Here is an 18,020-nt window from a genome sequence, read left to right on the forward strand (position 1 = left end):
TAATCCCCAAATGACCCCCAAAATCTCCCTGCTCAAATTCCCCAAATCCCCCTCCTCAAAATCCCCCCCCAAAATCCCCAAATTCATTCCCCCCCAAAATCCCCTCCCCCAAATTCCCCAAACCCCCAAAATCCACAAAATTCCCCCCAAAATCCTCTCCCCCCACAATCCCCCCCTCCTCAAAATCCCTCAAATCCCCCTCCCCAAAATCCCCCTTGCTCAAAATCCCCCAAATCCCCCTCCCCAAAATCCTCAAAGTTCCACAAATCCCCCTCCCCAAATAATCCCCCCTCCCCACAACCCCCTCCCCAAAATCCTCAATACCCCCATCCCCAAAACCTCTCAAAATCCTCCCTCTCCAAATCCCCCCTCCCCAAAAATCCCCAAAATCCCCCCTAATTCCCCCCCTCAAAATCCCCCTCCCCAAATTCCCTTCAAAATTCCCCCCAAAATCCCCAAAATCCCCCAAATCCCCCTCCCCCAAAATCCCCCCCCCCTAAATACCCCCTCCCCCAATTCCCCAAATCCCCAAATCCCCCCTCCCCAAAATCCCCCCCCCCAAAATCCCCAAATCCCCCTCCCCAAATTCCCCCCCTCCCCAAAATCCCCCTCTCCCCAAAATCCCCAAATTCCACAAATCCCTGTCCCCAAAATCCTCAAATCCCCCATCCCCAAAAGCCTCTCAAAATCCCCCCTCTCCAAATCCCCCTCCCCAAAATCCGGCCCCCCAAAATCCCCTCAAATCCCCCTCCCCAAAATCCTCCTCCCCAAAATCCCCTCAATCCCCCTCCCCAAATCCCCCTCCCCAAAATCCCCCACACCCCCCCAAAATCCCCCTCCCCAAATTCCACAAAATCCCCTCCCCAAATCCCCAAAATCCCCCCAAAATCCCCCCAAAATCCCCCTCCCCAAAATCCCCTCAAAATCCCCCCAAAATCTCCAAACTCCCCCAAAATCCCCCCCCCTCCCCAAATTCCCCCCCAAAATCCCCCCAAAATCCCCCCTCCCTAAATTCCCCCTCCCCCAATTCCCCAAATCCCCCTCCCCAAAATCCCCACACCCCCCCCCAAAATCCCCCTCCCCAAAATCCCCCTCCCCAAATTCCCCCTCCCCTAGTTCCACAAAATCCCCCTCCCCAAATCCCCCAAATCCCCTCAAAATCCTCCCAAATTCCCCTCCCCCCAAAATCCCCCTCCCCAAATCCCCATCCCCCAAAATCCTCTCAAGATCCCCCCTCTCCAAATCCCCCTCCCCAAAATCCCCTCAAAATCCCCCCCAAATCCCCCTCCCCCCAAATCCCCCTCCCCAAAATCCCCCTCCCAAATCCCCAAATCCCCAAAATCCCCCTCCCCAACCCCCCCCAAATTCACAAAATCCCCCTCCCCCAATTCCCCAAATCCCCCTCCCCAAATCCCCCTCCCCAAAATCCCCAAAATCCCCCAAAATCCCCCTCCCCAAATCCCCCCTCCCCAAATCCCCCTCCCCAAAATCCCCTCAAAATCCCCCCAAAATCCCCTCAAAATCCCCCCAAAATCCCCAAATTCCCCCTCCCCAAACCCCCCTCAAATCCCCCTCCCCAAAATCCCCTCAAAATCCCCCCAAAATCCCCCTCCCCCCCAAATTCCCCCCCCCAAATCCTCACAACCCCTGAAATCCCCCTCCCCAAATCCCCCCTCCCCAAAATCCCCTCAAAATCCCCCCAAATCCCCCTCCCCAAATCCCCAAATTCCCCCTCCCCAAATTCCCAAAATCCCCCAAAATCCCCCTCCCCAAATCCCCTCCCCAAATTCCCAAAATCCCCCTCCCCCAATTCCCCAAATCCCCAAATCCCCCTCCCCAAAACCCCCCAAAATCCCCTCAAATCCCCCTCCCCAAATCCCCCTCCCCAAATTCCCCCTCCCCAAAACCCCTCTCCCCAAATTCCCCCCCCAAATCCTCACACCCCCCCGAAATCCCCCTCCCCAAATCCCCCTCCCCAAAATCCCCTCAAAATCCCCCTCCCCCAAAATCCCCCCAAAATCCCCCCTCCCCAAATCCCCAAATCCCCAAAATCCTCCCAAAATCCCCCTCCCCCCAAAATACCCCTCCCCAAAATCACCCCCAAAATACCCCCAAAATCCCAAATCCCCCTCCCCAAAATCCCCCCAAAATCCCCTCAAAATCCTCCCAAATTCCCCCTCCCCCCAAAATCCCCCTCCCCAAAATCCCCCCCAAATCCCCCTCCCCAAATTCCCCCCAAATTCCCAAAATCCTCCTCCCCAAATCCCCCTCCCCAAATCCCCAAAATCCCCCCAAAAATCCCCAAATTCCCCCTCCCCGAAATCTCCAAAGCCCCCTCCCCAAAATCCCTCCCCAAATCCCCCTCCCCAAATCCCTTTACCTTGGAGCTGGGCAGGGCCCCCTCGGGGCTGAATGTGAGGAGGGGTCCCCATTTCTGCCACCGGCCCCGGGCGGGCTCTGGGGGGGCTCTGTGGGCCGGGGGGGGGTCCCGGGGGGGGCTGGGGGGTCGCTTTTTGGGGAGGGGGCTGCGGGGGCAGGTGCAGCACCAGGGGGTACCTCCCGTTCACCAACAGCAGCGTCTGCCCGTGGGCGAGGGTCCCGCAGCGCCCCCGGCCCAGCGCGGAGCCCCCCACCCAGCTGGGGTTCACCCCGAGCTGGCAAAGAAAGGGTTAAAAGGGTAAAATACCCGAAAATACAAAAAATCCCCCCAAAAAAACCCCAAAAATGGCGTAAATCACCCCAAAAATTACCGCAAAACACCCCGACAGAGCTGGGGTTCACCCCGAGCTGGCGAGGGAAGGGTTAAAGGGGTAAAATACCAAAAATCCCCCAAAATCCCATAAATATCCCCAAAAACCCACCCCAAAATTACCCCAAATCCTCCCAAAATCCCATAAATCCCCCCCAAAACCCCCCCGACAGAGCTGGGGTTCACCCCGAGCTGCAGGGAAAGGGTTAAAGGGGTAAAACCCAAAAAAATCCCATGAATCACCCCCAAAAATCCCCCCAAAAAAAACCCAAAAATGGTGTAAATCACCCCAAAAATCCCATCAATCCCCCCAAAACTCCCCCAACAGAGCTGGGGTTCACCCCGAGCTGGCAGGGAAGGGTTAAAGGGGTAAAACCCCAAAAAATCCCATGAATCACGCCAAAAACCCCATAAATCACCCCAAAATGCCCCCAAAAATCCCATAAATATCCCCAAAACCCACCCCAATATTACCCCAAATCCTTCCCAAAATCTCCCCCAAATTTCATAAATCCCCCCACAGAGCTGGGGTTCACCCCGAGCTGGCACCGAAAGGGTTAAAGGGGTAAAGTACCCGAAAATACCAAAAATCCCCCAAAAATCCCATAAATCACCCCAAAAACCCCACCCCAAAATCCCATCAATCCCCCCCAAAACTCCCCGACAGAGCTGGGGTTCACCCCGAGCTGGCACCGAAAGGGTTTAAACCGTTAAAACCCCAAAAAATCCCCTAAATCACCCCAAAAATCCCCCCAAAAAAACCCAAAAATGGGTGTAAATCACCCCAAAAATCCCATCAATCCCCCCCAAAACTCCCCCACAGAGCTGGGGTTCACCCCGAGCTGGCACCGAAAGGGTTAAACCGGTAAAATCCTCTTTTCCAAAAAAAATTTCCCTAAAATACCAAAAATCCCCCCCAAAAAAAACCCCAAAAATCGCTTAAATCACCCCAAAAACCCCATAAATATCCTCAAAAACACACCCGCAAAATGACTCCAAATCCTCCCCAAAAATCCCATAAATCCCCCCAAAATTTCATAAATCCCTCACAGAGCTGGGGTTCACCCCGAGCTGGCAAGGGAAGGGTTAAAGGAGTAAAACCCAAAAAAAATTCCATAAATCCACCCAAAACCCCACCCAAAATGCCATAAATCCCCCCAAAACTCCCCCGACCGAGCTGGGGTTCACCCCGAGCTGACACCGAAAGGGTTAAAGGGGTAAAACCCAAAAAAATCCCATAAATCCACCCAAAAATCCCATAAATCCCCCCCAAAAATCCCATAAATCCACCCAAAAATTCCCCCAAAATGCCATAAATCCCCCCCAAAACCCCCCCCAACAGAGCTGGGGTTCACCCCGAGCTGGCACCGAAAGGGTTAAAGGGGTCAAATACCCGAAAATACCAAAAATCCCCCAAAAATCCCCCCCAAAAAAAACCCAAAAATGGTGTAAATCACCCCAAAAAATCCCATCAATCCCCCCCAAAACTCCCCCAATAGAGCTGGGGTTCACCCCGAGCTGGCAGGGAAAGGGTTAAAGGGGTAAAACCCCAAAAAATCCCATCAATCACGCCAAAAACCCCATAAATCACCCCAAAAAAGCCCCCAAAAATCCCATAAATATCCCCAAAACCCACCCCAATATTACCCCAAATCCTTCCCAAAATCTCCCCCAAATTTCATAAATGCCCCCACAGAGCTGGGGTTCACCCCGAGCTGGCACCGAAAGGGTTAAAGGGGTAAAACACCCGAAAATACCAAAAATCCCCCAAAAAATCCCATAAATCCACCTAAAAAACCCCACCCCAAAATCCCATAAATCCACCTAAAAACCCCACCCCAAAAATCCCATAAATCCTCCCCAAAACTCCCCTAACAGAGCTGGGGTTCACCCCGAGCTGGCACCGAAAGGGTTTAAACCGTTAAAACCCCAAAAAATCCCATCAATCACCCCAAAAATCCATAAATCCACCCAAAAACCCCACCCCAAAATGCCATAAATCTCCCCCAAAACTCCCCCAACAGAGCTGGGGTTCACCCCGAGCTGGCGAGGGAAGGGTTAAAGGGGTCAAATACCCGGAAATACTAAAAATCACCCCCAAAAATCCCATAAATCTCCCCCAAAAATCCCATAAATCCACCCAAAAATCCTCCCCAAAAATCCCATAAATCACCCCAAAAATCCCCCCAAAAAATCCATAAATATCCCCAAAACCCACCCCAATATTACCCAAATCCTCCCCAAAATCTCCCCCAAATTTCATAAATCCCCCACAGAGCTGGGGTTCACCCCGAGCTGGCACGAAAGGGTTAAAGGGGTAAAACACCCGAAAATACCAAAAATCCCATAAATATCCCCAAAAACCCACCCCAAAACCCCCCAACAGAGTGGGGTTCACCCCGAGCTGGCACCCAAAGGGTTAAAGGGGTAAAAAACCCGAAAATACTAAAAATTCCCCCAAAAATCCCATAAATCCACCCCAAAAACCCACCCCCAAAATTCCCATAAATATCCCCAAAACTCCCCCAATAGAGCTGGGGTTCACCCCGAGCTGGCACCGAAAGGGTTAAAGGGGTAAAACCCAAAAAAATCACCATAAATTACCCCAAAAATCCCATAAATCCACCCAAAAATTCTCCCCAAAAATCCACCCAAAATCTCCCCAAAATTTCATAAATCCCCCCACAGAGCTGGGGTTCACCCCGAGCTGGCACCGAAAGGGTTAAAGAGGTAAAACCCCAAAAAAATCGCGTAAATCACCCAAAAATCCACCCCAAAACCCCCCAACAGAGCTGGGGTTCACCCGAGCTGGCACCGAAAGGGTTAAAGGGGGTAAAACCCCAAAAAAATCCCATAAATCACCCCAAAAATCTCATAAATCCACCCAAAAATCCCCCCAAAAATCCCATAAATCTCCCCCAAAACTCCCCCAACAGAGCTGGGGTTCACCCCGAGCTGGCACGGAAAGGGTTAAAGGGGTAAAACCCAAAAAAATCCCCAAAAATCTCCCCAATAACCCCCCCAAAAAAACCAAAATCCCCACCACCACCACCAAAACCCACCCCAAATCCCCCCAGGACCCCCCAAAATCCCCCCAAATCCCCACAGGACCCCCCAAAACCCCCTCAGCACACCCCCAAAACTCCCCAGGACCCCCCAAATTCCCCCCAGGACCCCCCAAATCCCCCCAGGACCCCCCAAATTCCCCTCAGGACCCCCCAATATCCCCCCCAGGACCCCCCAAATCCCCTCAGGAACCCCCAAATCCCCCCAGGACCCCCCAACATCCCCCCAAATCCCCTCAGGACCCCCCAAAATCCCCTCAGGACCCCCCAGGACCCCCCAAATCCCCCCAGGACCCCTCCCCACCTGGGTGACCCGTGCTGTGCCCTCGGCGTAGTTGGCCACGATCTCCACTGTGGGGAGGGGGCACAGTTGGGGACCCCCCTGAGCCCCCCAAAAATGGGGACAGGGGAGGGGGGACCCACAAAGGGGTCCCCAGAATGTTTGGGGGGGTTTGGGGGTGAAATTTGGGGGGATTTTGGAGCAATTTGGGGGTTCTGGGAGCGAATTTGGGGGTCCTGGGGGTGAATTTGGGGATGAATTTGGGGGTCCTGGGGGAAAATATTTGGGGGTTCTGGTGGGTGAATTTGGGGGTTTTTTTGGGGGAAATTGGGGAGTTCTGGGGGAGAATTTTGGGGTGAATTTAGGGGGTTTTGGAGGTGAATTTAGGGGGTCTGGGGGTGAATTTAGGGATCCTGAGGGAGGAAAATTTGGGGGTCCTGGGAGTGAATTTGGGGATAAATTTGGGGGTCCTGGGGGAAAATATTTGGGGGTTCTGGTGGGTGAATTTGGGGGTTTTGGGGGGAAATATTTGGGGGTTCTCGGGATGAAATTTGGGGGTTTTTGGGGGGAAATTTGGGGCTCCTGGGGGAGAATTTGGGAGATCAATTTGGGGATCCTGGAAGTGAAATTTGGGAAGTCTGAGGGTGAATTTTGGGGTGAATTTAGGGGGTTTTGGGGGTGAATTTAGGGGTCCTGAGGGAGGAAAATTTGGGGGTCCTGGGAGTGAATTTGGGGATGAATTTGGGGGTCCTGGGGGTGAATTTGGGGGATCAATTTGTGGGTTCTGGAGGGGGGAAATTTGGGGGTCCTGGGAGTGAATTTGGGGGTTCTGGAGGTGAATTTGGGGGTCCTGAAGGGCGAATTTTGGGGATAAATTTGGGGGTCCTGGAGGGGAGAATTTGGGGGTTCTAGTGGGAGAATTTGGGGTCTTGAGGGGGGAGAATGTGGGGGTGAATTTGGGGGTCCTGGGGAGGAAGATTTGGGGAGAATTTGGGGGTTTTTGGGGGTGAATTTAGGGGGTCCTGACGGGGGAAAGTTTGGGGGTCCTGAGAGTGAATTTGGGGATGAATTTGGGGGTCCTGGGGGTGAATTTGGGGGATCAATTTGTGGGTTCTGGAGGGGGAAAATTTGGGGGTTCTGGAGGTGAATTTGGGGGTCCTGAAGGGCGAATTTTGGGGATAAATTTGGGGGTCCTGGAGGGGAGAATTTGGGGGTTCTGGGGGTGATTTTGGGGGTTTTGGGGGCTGAAATTTGGGGCCCTGGGTAGGGAAAATTTGGGGGTCCTGGGGGCGATTTGGGGGTTCTAGGGGGTGAATTCTGGGGATGAATTTGGGGGTCCTGGGGGGAAAATTTGGGGGTCTTGGGGGAGGAATATTTGGGGGTCCCAGAGGGTGAAATTGGGGGTCCTGGGGGATGAATTCAAAGGTTCTGGGAGGGAATATTTTGGGGTCCTGGAGGGGTGAATTTGGGGGTTCTGGGCAGTGAAATTTGGAGGTCCTGGGGGGGGAGAATCTGAGGGTCCTGGTGGGAAAATTTGGGGGTTCTTGGGGTGCAATTTGGGGGGTGAATTTGGGAGTTCTAGGGAAAATATTTGGGGATCTTGGAGGTGAATTCAGGGGTTCTGGGGGGGGCAAAATTTGGGGGCTCTGAGGGCGAAATTTGGATGGCTTTGGGAGGGATATTTGGGGGTCCCAGAGGGTGAAACTTGGGGGTCCTGGGGAGGAATATTTGAGGGTCCTGGGGGTGAATTTGGGGGTCCTGAGGGTGATTTTGGAGTTCTTGGCGTGAATTTGGGGGTGTCCCACGACCCGCAAGTGGTTGGGGGGTCCCGGTGCCCATAACCGAGGGCATGAGGGGGTCCCGGGGGTGGTACCGGGGGTGGTCCCGGGGGTCTCCCCACACCCACCCTGCTGCCGGGAGCACTTGCGGTCGGTGACGCCGGTGAGGGGCCCGCGGCCCAGCAGCACGGGCTGCCCGTCCGGCAGCGCCACGGGCCCGGCCAGGCCCCGCAGCTCGGCCTGCATGGCACCGGAACCGGAACCGGGACAGAACCGAAACCGGAGCGACCCCGGCCCGGTACTGCCGCCTCTTCCTGTCTGCGTGACGTCACTTCCGTCCACAGCACCGCCCTTTTGTTGGGTCATTCCCGCCCTTTTTGTCCTTGCGAAGCCACGCCCCTTCGTCAGACACGCCCACTTTTTTAGGCCTCGCCTTTTGAGGGACAAGCCACGCCCCTTTGGCTCCTCTGAGGCGACTTCCGGTCTTGCTACGCCGCCGCTTCCGGTGGTTGAGCGGCACCGCGTCGCCCCCTGGCGGTGCAGGACGGGATGGGTCCTCCAAGGGTGGGGGGGAACTGGAGGGGACTGGGAGGGACTGGTTTGGATTGGGAGGGGTTTGAGAGGGACTGGGAGGCACTGGGAGGGGCTTGAAGGGCACTGGGACCCCCCGTGACCCCCTCTGTGACCTCCCCGTGACCCCACTGTGTCACCAAGTGTCACCTTTATTGCCCGGTGTCCCAGTTTGTTCTGGTGCACTCCCAGTTCATCCCAGTGTCCCCCAGTTTGTTCTGGTGCGCTCCCAGTTCGTCCTCATTTATTCCAGTCCATCCAGGTGCACTCTCAGTGCACTCCAGTCTGTTCCAATCCATCCAGGTGCACTTCCAGTCCCGTCCCAGTGCACTCCCAGTGCATCCCAGTCTGTCCCAGTGCACTCAAATCCATCCCAGTGCACTCCAGTTCATCCCAGTCCATCCAGGTGCACTCCCAGTGCATCCCAGTCTATCCCAATCCATTCTAGTGCACTCCCAGTGCACTCCAGTCCATCCAGGTGCACTTTCAGTCCATCCCAGTGCACCCCAGTTCATTCCAGTATATCCCAGTTCATGCCAATCCGTTCAGGTGCACTCCCATTGCACTCCAGTGCACTCCCAGTTCATCCCCGTGCACTCCCAGTCCATCCCAGTTCATCCCAGTGCACTCCAGTCCATCTCAGTATATCCAGGTGCACTCCAGTGCACTCTCAGTGCATCCCAGTGCACTCCAGTCCATCCCAGTCCATTCAGGTGTGCTCCCAGTCCATCCCAGTGCACTCCCAGTCCATCCAGGTGCACTCCCAGTGCACTCCCAGTCCATCCCAATCCATCCCAGTCCATTCCAGTTCATCCAGGTGCACTCCCAGTCCATCCCAGTGCACCCCAGTTCATTCCAGTATATCCCAGTTCATGCCAGTCCATCCCGGTGCACTCCCAGTGCACTCCCAGTCCATCCCAGTCCATCCCGGTGCACTCCAGTCCATCTCAGTATATCCAGGTGCACTCCAGTGCACTCTCAGTGCACCCCAGTTCATTCCAGTATATCCAGGTGCACTCCAATCCATCCAGGTGCACTTCCAGTCCATCCAGGTGCACTCCAGTCCATTCAGGTGTACTTCCAGTCCATCCCAGTGCACTCCAGTCCATCTCAGTATATCCAGGTGCACTCCAGTGCACTCTCAGTGCATCCCAGTCCATCCCAGTCCATCCAGGTGCACTCCCAATGCATCCCAGTACAGGCCCAGTTCATCCTTCTCCATTCCAATGCATCTTGGTGCACTCTCAGTCCATCCCAGTGTATCCCAGTTCATTCCAGTATATCCAGGTGCACTCCAATCCATCCAGGTGCACTCCAAGTCCATTCCAGTGCACCCCAGTTCATCCCAGTGCACTCCCAGTGCACTCCCAGTGCACTCCAGTCCATTCCAGTCTATCCAGGTGCACTCCAGTGCACTCTCAGTGCATCCCAGTCCATTCCAGTCCATCCCAGTGCACTCCAGTCCATCCCAGTCCATCCAGGTGCACTTCCAGTCCATCCCAGTGCACTCAAATCCATCCCAGTCCATCCCGGTGAGCTCCCACTCCATCCCAGTCCATCCCAGTGCACTCCAGTCTATCCAGGTGCACTCCAGTTCATCCCAGTCCATCCAGGTGCACTCCAGTGCACTCCAGTCTGTTCCAATCCATCCAGGTGCACTCCCAGTCCATCCCAGTGCACCCCAGTTCATCCCAGTGCACTCCCAGTGCACTCCAGTCCATTCCAGTCTATCCAGGTGCACTCCAGTGCACTCTAGGTGCATCCCAGTCCATTCAGGTGCACTCCCAGTCCATCCCAGTGCACTCCAGTCCATTCAGGTGCACTCCCAGTTCATTCCAGTGCACTCCAGTCCATCCCAGTCCATCCAGGTGCACTCCAGTCTGTTCCAGTCCATCCAGGTGCACTCCCAGTCCATCCCAGTCCATCCCACTCCCACCCCCCATGCCCCCCCCTCCCTCCCCTCACACCTCGGTCACCAACCTCCCCCCTGCCCAGCCCTTGTCGCCCCCCCCCGCCTCCCCGTCCACCCCCCAGCCCTCCTGGCGCCCCCCGCCCTCCTTGGGGCTCTCGGCGGCGTCCCCGGGGCCCTCGGGGTGGTGTGGGCAGGGCGAGGCCGGCACCACCGCCCCGCCCTCCTCGCCGCGCAGCTCCCGCCGGTAGAAGTAGGAGAAGTTGGAGACGATGACGGGCACGGGCAGCGAGATGGTGAGCACGCCGGCGATGGCGCACAGCGAGCCCACCAGCTTCCCGCCCACCGTCACGGGCGCCATGTCCCCGTAGCCCACCGTGGTCATGGTGACCACGGCCCACCAGAAGGCCTGCGGGATGGACGTGAAGGCCGTGGCGGCGTCCTCGGCCTCGGCGAAGTACACGGCGCTGGAGAAGAGCACCACGCCGATGAGGAGGAAGAAGATGAGCAGGCCCAGCTCCCTCATGCTGGCCTTGAGGGTCTGGCCCAGGATCTGCAGGCCGGTGGAGTGGCGCGACAGTTTGAAGACGCGGAAGACGCGCACCAGGCGGATGACGCGGAGCACGGCCAGCGACATGGCGGGCTGGCCGATGCCGCGCTGCCGCGCCAGCTCCGTGCCCAGCGCGATGAAGTAGGGCGCGATGGCCGCCAGGTCGATGAGGTTCATGGCGCTGCGGAAGAAGGCCGCCTTGCTGGGGCTGGCCACCAGGCGCACCAGCAGCTCCAGCGAGAACCAGCAGATGCAGATGGTCTCCACCAGGAAGAAGGGGTCGGTCAGGCCCGAGCGGTGCGGAGGCGGAGTGGAGGTGGAGGTGGTGTTGGTGTTGGGGGTGGTGGGGGTGGGGGTGGGCGAGGGGGGCTGTGGGGAGAGAGGAGAGAGGTGGGCGGTGAGGAGGAAGTGGAGGAAACGTCCAAAATTCAGCACAAAACTCCCAGATCCACCACCGAGACCCTGAGATCCACCACCCAGACCCTGAGATCCACCACCCAATATGGGTCAATGGGGGTTGGAGACCACCCAAATATGGAATAATGGGATTGGAGACCACCCAATATGGGTTACTGGGGATTGGAGACCACCCAGGCCCCAAATCTGTCACCCAGACCCTCAGATCCACCACCCAATATGGATTAACAGGGGTTGGAGACCACCCAGGCCCTCATATCCATCACTCAATATGGGTTAATGGGGTTGGAGACCCCCAAAATGGGTTAACAGGGGTTGGAGACCACCCAGACCCTCAGATCCACCACCCAGAGGGGTTAATGGGGTTGGAGACCCCCAAAATGGGTTAGCAGTGGGGAGGGGGAGTGGAGGTGGTGGTGGTGTTGGTGTTGGTGGGGGTGGGGGTGGTGGGGGTGGGCGAGGGGGGCTGTGGGGAGAGAGGAGAGAGGTGGGCGGTGAGGAGGAAGTGGAGGAAACATCCAAAATTCAGCACAAAACTCCCAGATCCACCACCCAGACCCTGAGATCCACCACCCAAAATGGGTTAATGGGGTTGGAGACCACCCAGACCCTGAGATCCACCACCGAGACCCCCAGATCCACCACTCAATATGGGTTAATGGGGTTGGAGACCACCCAGATCCTGAGGGTCCACCACCCAATATGGATTAACAGGGGTTGGAGACCACCCAGGCCCCAAATCTGTCACCCAGACCCTGAGATCCACCACTCAAAATGGGTCAATGGGGGTTGGAGACCACCCAGACCCCCAGATCCACCACCCAGAGGGGGTTAATGGGGTTGGAGACCCCCAAAATGGGTTAACAGAGGTTGGAGACCCCCAAAATGGGTTAACAGAGGTTGGAGACCACCTAGGCCCCAAATCTGTCACCCAGACCCTCAGATCCACCACCCAAATGTGAGTTAATGGGGTTGGAGACCCCCAAAATGGGTTAATGGGGTTGGAGACCACCCAGATCCTCAGATCCATCACCCAAAGGGGTTAAAGGGGTTGGAGACCCCCAAAATGGGTTAAAGGGGTTGGAGACCCCCAAAATGGGTTAGCAGAAGTTGGAGACAACCAAAATGGCTTAATGGGGGTTGGAGACCACCCAGACCCCCAAATCTGTCACCCAGACCTTGAGATCCATCACCCAGAGGGGTTAATGGGGTTGGAGACCAGATGATGAGGATGATGAGGATGATGATGAGGATGATGAGGATGATGAGGATGGTGACAATGACATAGAGGATGAGGATGATAAGGATGATGAGGATGGTGACAATGATATTGATGATGAAGATGATGAGGATGATGAGGATGATGAGGATGGTGACAATGACATTGAGGATGAGGGTGATGAGGATGGCAACAGCAACACCGGGGATGAAAATGATGAGGATGACGAAGAAGAGGATGGCCATGATGAGGACGAGGATGGTGACAATGACACTGAGGATGATGAGGGTGGTGAAGATGATGAGGACGATGAGGAAGATGGCAATACACTGAAGATGATGCAGACGGTGACAATGACACCACGGACAATGAGGATGATGAGGATGGTGACAACGAACTGAAGATGATGAGGATGATGACAATGGCACCAAGAACAATGATGATGATGATGGCCATGATGAGAACACTGAGTAAGGGAGATGATGAGGATGAGGATGGTGACACTGACACTGAGGATGATGAGGATGATGAGGGTAATGACACTGACACTGAAGAGGATGAAGATGACGAGGATGATGAGGATGGTGACAATGACACCGAGGATGATGAGGATGGTGACAACAACACCAACGATGATGAGGAAGATGAGGATGGCCATGATGAGGATGGTGAGGATGGTGACAATGACACGGAAGATGATGAGGATGATGAGGACGATGAGGATGGTGACAACGAACTGAAGATGATGAGGATGGTGACAATGACACCAAGAACAATGATGATGATGATGATGATGGCCATGATGAGAACACTGAGACTAAGGGAGATGATGAGGATGAGGATGGTGACACTGACACTGAGGATGATGAGGATGATGAGAGTGATGACACACTGAAGAGGATGAAGATGACAAGGATGATGAGGATGGTGACAATGACACCAAAGACGATAAGAACGATGAGGACGATGAGGATGAGGATGATGACAATGACACTGAGGATGATGCCACCAACCCCAACACTGCCCCCGTCACCGATCCCCGCCGCGCTCACCTCCCCGTCGGCGCCGGCGCGGAACTGCGGCAGCGTCTCCAGGCAGAAGACCACGATGGACACCAGGATGACCAGCACGGACAGCAGCGCCACCACCCTGGCGGCCGGCGAGCTCTCGGGGTGCTCGCACAGCAGCCACGCCCTCCTCCGCAGGCCCCCGCGCGGCAGCGCCGGCGGCTCCTCCACCGAGAACCCTTCGGCCTCGCGCAGCCGCTCCTCGGCCTCGTCGCCCAGCTGGTAGAACCTCATCTCCTCCAGGAACACGTCCAGCGGCACGTCCGGCGGCCTCCGCAGCCGCCCCCCGCTCTGGTAGTAGTAGAGCACGGCCCCGAAGGCGCCGCGGTGGCGGTCGAAGAAGTACTCGCGGCGCTGGGGGTCGAAGAAGCGGCGCCGGCGCCGGGGGTCGCCCAGCAGCGTGTCCGGGAAGCGCCGCAGCGTCCGCACCAGCGTCTCGAAGCGCCGGCCGGCCACGTTGATGGCCACGCGCTCGCAGCAGCCCAGCGGCTCCGCCATGCCCGCCAGGACGCCCCCCGAGCGCCGGGGCACGGCCGGGGCCGAGGGCACCGAGGGCAGCCTGGGGGGCGGGGGGGGACGCCGGCGCTGGGGGGAGGCAGGGTTGGGGGGGTGGGGGTCAAATGGGTCTGGGGGTTTTAGGAGTTGTGGATGGTGCCTACAAGTTGAGGAGACCCCAAAACTCTTGGAGGTCCCAATGGGATGCTAAAGATTTGGGGGAACCCCTAAAATATTGGAGGTCCCAATGGGATGCTAAAGATTTGGGGGAATCTTTAAAAGATTTGGAGTCTACAACGTTGGAGGAACCTCAAGGTCCTTCAGAGTTGGGGGTGGGTCAAATGGGTCTGGGGGTTTTAGGAGTTGTGAATGGTGCCTGCAAGTTGAGGAGACCCCAAAACTCTTGGAGGTCCCAATGGGAGGCTAAAGACTCAGGGAACCCTAAAATATTTGGGTTCTACAACGTTGGAGGAACCTCAAGGTTCTTCAGATTTGGGGGACGATCAGAAGGGTTTGGGGTTTTTAAGACTTGTGGGTGTTGGCTACAAGTGAGGAGACCCCAAAATTCTTGGGGTCCTAATGGGACTGTAAAGATTTGGGGAACCCCTAAAATATTGGGGGTCTACAACGTTGGAGGAACCTCAAGGTCCTTCAGGGTTGGGGACACCCCAAAATGTTTTGGGGTTTTTAAGACTTTTGGAGGGTCCTTACAAGCTCAGGGGACCCCAAAACTCTTGGGGGTTCCAACAGGATCTAAAAGATTTGGGGGAATCCTTAAAATATTCGGGGGTCTACAATGTTGGAGGAACCTCAAGGTCCTTCAGAGCTGGGGACACCCCAAAAGGTTTTGGGGTTTTTAAGACTTTTGGAAGATGCCTACAACTTCAGGAGACCCCAAAACTCTTGGGGGTTCCAATGGAACCCTAAAGATTGGGGAGCTCCTGAACTATTTGGGATCTATAATGTTGAAAGAACCTCAAGGTCCTTCAGGGTTGGGGACACCCCAAAATGTTTTGGGGTTTTTAAGACTTTTGGAGGGTCCTTACAAGCTCAGGGGACCCCAAAACTCTTGGATTTTTGGTTTGGGGAACTCCTGAAATATTGAGAGCCTACAACGTTGGAGGAACCTCAAGGTTCTTCACAGTTGGGGGTGAACCAAAAGGTTTTGGGGTTTTTAAGACTTTTGGATGGTCCCTCCAAGTTGAGGGGACCCCAAAACTCTTGGAGGTCCCAAGGGGATGCTAAAGATTTGGGGGAACCCCTAAAATATTGGGGGTTCCAATGGGATGCTGAAGATTTGGGGGAATCTTTAAAATATTTGGGGTTCTGCAACGTTGGAGGAACCTCGAGGTTCTTCACAGCTGGGGGTGAACCAAAAGATTTTGGGGTTTTTAAGACTTTTGGAAGGTGCCTACAACTTCAGGAGACCCCAAAACTCTTGGGGGTTCCAATGGAACCCTAAAGATTGGGGAGCTCCTGAACTATTTGGGATCTATAATGTTGAAAGAACCTCAAGGTCCTTCAGGGTTGGGGACACCCCAAAATGTTTTGGGGGTTTTTAAGACTTTGGGAGGGTCCCTACAAGTTCAGGGGACCCCAAAACTCTTGGATTTTTGATTTGGGGAACTCCTGAAATGTTTGGAGTCTACAACGTTGGAGGAACCTCGAGGTTCTTCAGAGTTGGGGACACCCCAAAAGGTTTTGGGGTTTTTAAGACTTTTAGAGAGTCTCTACAAATTGAGGAGACCCCAAAATTCTTGGGGGTCACAATTGGACAATAAAGATTTGGGGGAACCCCTAAAATATTGGGGGTCTACAATGTTGGAGGAACCTCAAACTTTTGGGGGTCTCACCGTGGTTCTACAACGTTGGAGGAACCTCAAGATCCTTCAGGGTTGGGGACACCCCAAAATGTTTTGGGGGTTTTTAAGACTTTTGGAGGGTCCCTACAAGTTCAGGGGACCCCAAAACTCTTCGGGGGTCCCTAAAAATTTGGGGAACCCTCAAACTCTTGAGGAACCCTCAAGAACCTTGAAGGTGAAACTACAGAGGAATCTCAAGGTCCTTCAGCTTTGGGGACACCCCAAAACTCTTGAGGAACCCCAAAATTATTGGGGGTCCAATGGGAAACCCTAAAAATTTGGGGAACCCTAAAATATTTGGGTTCTGCAACGTTGGAGGACCCCAAAATTTTGGGGGTCCAACCACGGTTCTACAACGTTGGAGGAACCTCAAGGTTCTTCAGAGCTGGGGACACCTTTGGGGAGATTTTGGTGTCCCCAAAAATTTGGGGAACCCCTGAATTTTTTTGGGGTTCAAGAAGACCCAAGGAGTGGGGGGGATCCCTAAAATTTTGAGGAATCTCAAGGTTGGGGACACCCCAAAAATTTGGGGGTCTGAGAAGGCCCTAAAAATTTTGGGGGTCCCCCCAAATTTTTGGGAGTAACAGAATTGGGGTTTTGGGGGTCCTACAGATTTTGGGGAGTCCCTAAATTTTTTGGGGGGGTCTCAGGGTGACCCCAAAGATTTGGGGACCCCAAACCTGTCCCTGGTGTCCCCAAGCCACCCAACCGCTGTCACCGAGTGTCCCCCAACCCTGACCCCAAATTGTCCCCAAACCCCCACTCTGTGTCACCTGTGGTGACCCCAAGGTGTCACCAGGGGGGTCCCCAAAGTGTCACCAAGGGGGTCCCCAAATTGTCACCACGAGGGTCCTCAAAGTGTCACCAAAGGGGCGTCCCCAAAGTGTCACCAAGGGTGTCCCCAAATTGTCACCAAGGGGGGTCCTCAAGGTGTCACCAAAGGGGTCCCCAAATTGTCACCTGTGGTGTCCCCAAGGTGTCACCAGGGGGGTCCCCAAATTGTCACCAGGGGCGTCCTCAAGGTGTCACCAAGGGTGTCCCCAAATTGTCACCAAGGGGGTGCCCAAGGTGTCACCAGGGAGGTCCCCAAATTGTCACCAAAGAGGTCCCCAAATTGTCACCTGTGGTGTCCCCAAGGTGTCACCAAAGAGGTCCCCAAATTGTCACCAGGGGGGTCCCCAAGGTGTCACCAAAGGGGTCCTCAAGGTGTCACCAGGGGGGTCCCCAAACCCCGGCCCTGCTGTCCCCTGTCCCCACCCTGTCCCCACCTTGTCCCCAGGTATCCCCAAGTGTCCCCTGCCACCCGGGGGGGTCCCCAAATCCTCCTGTCCCTGTTGTCCCCAAGGGTGTCCCAGGGGTGTCCCCAAGGGTGTCCCAGGGGTGTCCCCAAGGGTGTCCCTGCTGTCCCCAAGGGTGTCCCCCCCCCCCTTGTCACCAGGTGTCACCAGGTGTCCCCACTGTCCCTGGGGGTGTTCCCAGGGGTGTCCCTGCTGTCCCAAGGGGTGTCACCGAGTGTCCCTTTGTCACCAAGTGTCCTCCCTTTGTCACCAAGTGTCACCAAGTGTCACCAGGTGTCCCTTCTGTCCCAGGGGTGTCCCTGGAGTGTCCCTGCTGTCCCCAAAGGTGTCCCCCCCTTGTCACCAAATGTCCCCAGGTGTCCCCAACCCCCTCCTTGTCACCCAGTGTCACTAAGTTTCCCCCCCCCCTTGTCACCAAGTGTCACCCCAGGGGTGTCCCCAACCCCTTCGCGCCCCCCCCCACGCCGTCCCCGCGTGTCCCCACCGGGTGTCCCCAGGTGTCCCCCCCCGGGCCCTGCCCGTGTCACCGAGGTGTCCCCACCGGGGTGTCCCCAGGTGTCCCCCCCCGGCCCTGCCCGTGTCACCGAGTGTCCCCGGCCCTGCCCGTGTCACCGAGGTGTCCCCACCGGGGTGTCCCCACCGGGTGTCCCCAGGTGTCCCCCCCCGGCCCTGCCCGTGTCACCGAGGTGTCCCCACCGGGGTGTCCCCACCGGGTGTCCCCAGGTGTCCCCCCCCGGCCCTGCCCGTGTCACCGAGGTGTC

At 55.9% G+C, this 18,020-nt stretch overlaps 2 protein-coding genes across 2 annotated transcripts in view; both read right to left on the reverse strand.

Moving 5' to 3' along the window:
- The window catches only part of PNKP (polynucleotide kinase 3'-phosphatase), a 19,337-nt gene extending 10,890 nt beyond the window's left edge, over positions 1 to 8,447 (reverse strand). The window contains exons 1-3 of the mRNA XM_074531650.1: positions 8,001 to 8,447; positions 6,119 to 6,165; positions 2,333 to 2,654 (exon numbers count right to left, since the gene is read on the reverse strand). Coding sequence (XP_074387751.1) covers positions 2,333 to 2,654; positions 6,119 to 6,165; positions 8,001 to 8,238 — 607 coding nt within the window. The 5' untranslated portion in view covers positions 8,239 to 8,447. The remainder of the gene's footprint in view (positions 1 to 2,332; positions 2,655 to 6,118; positions 6,166 to 8,000) is intronic.
- Positions 8,448 to 10,388: 1,941 nt separating this feature from the next.
- On the reverse strand, positions 10,389 to 15,341 carry KCNA7 (potassium voltage-gated channel subfamily A member 7). The gene is made up of 2 exons (XM_074531718.1): positions 13,590 to 15,341; positions 10,389 to 11,270 (listed from the first exon to the last, which is right to left on the reverse strand). Exons 1-2 carry the CDS (start codon positions 14,100 to 14,102, stop codon positions 10,404 to 10,406), a joined length of 1,380 nt encoding a protein of 459 aa, XP_074387819.1. The 5' UTR covers positions 14,103 to 15,341; the 3' UTR covers positions 10,389 to 10,403.
- Between the last annotated feature and the right edge of the window lie 2,679 nt (positions 15,342 to 18,020).

The sequence above is a fragment of the Zonotrichia albicollis genome, chromosome 38 (assembly GCF_047830755.1).
Source record: "Zonotrichia albicollis isolate bZonAlb1 chromosome 38, bZonAlb1.hap1, whole genome shotgun sequence".
In the NCBI taxonomy this organism is placed as follows: domain Eukaryota; kingdom Metazoa; phylum Chordata; class Aves; order Passeriformes; family Passerellidae; genus Zonotrichia; species Zonotrichia albicollis.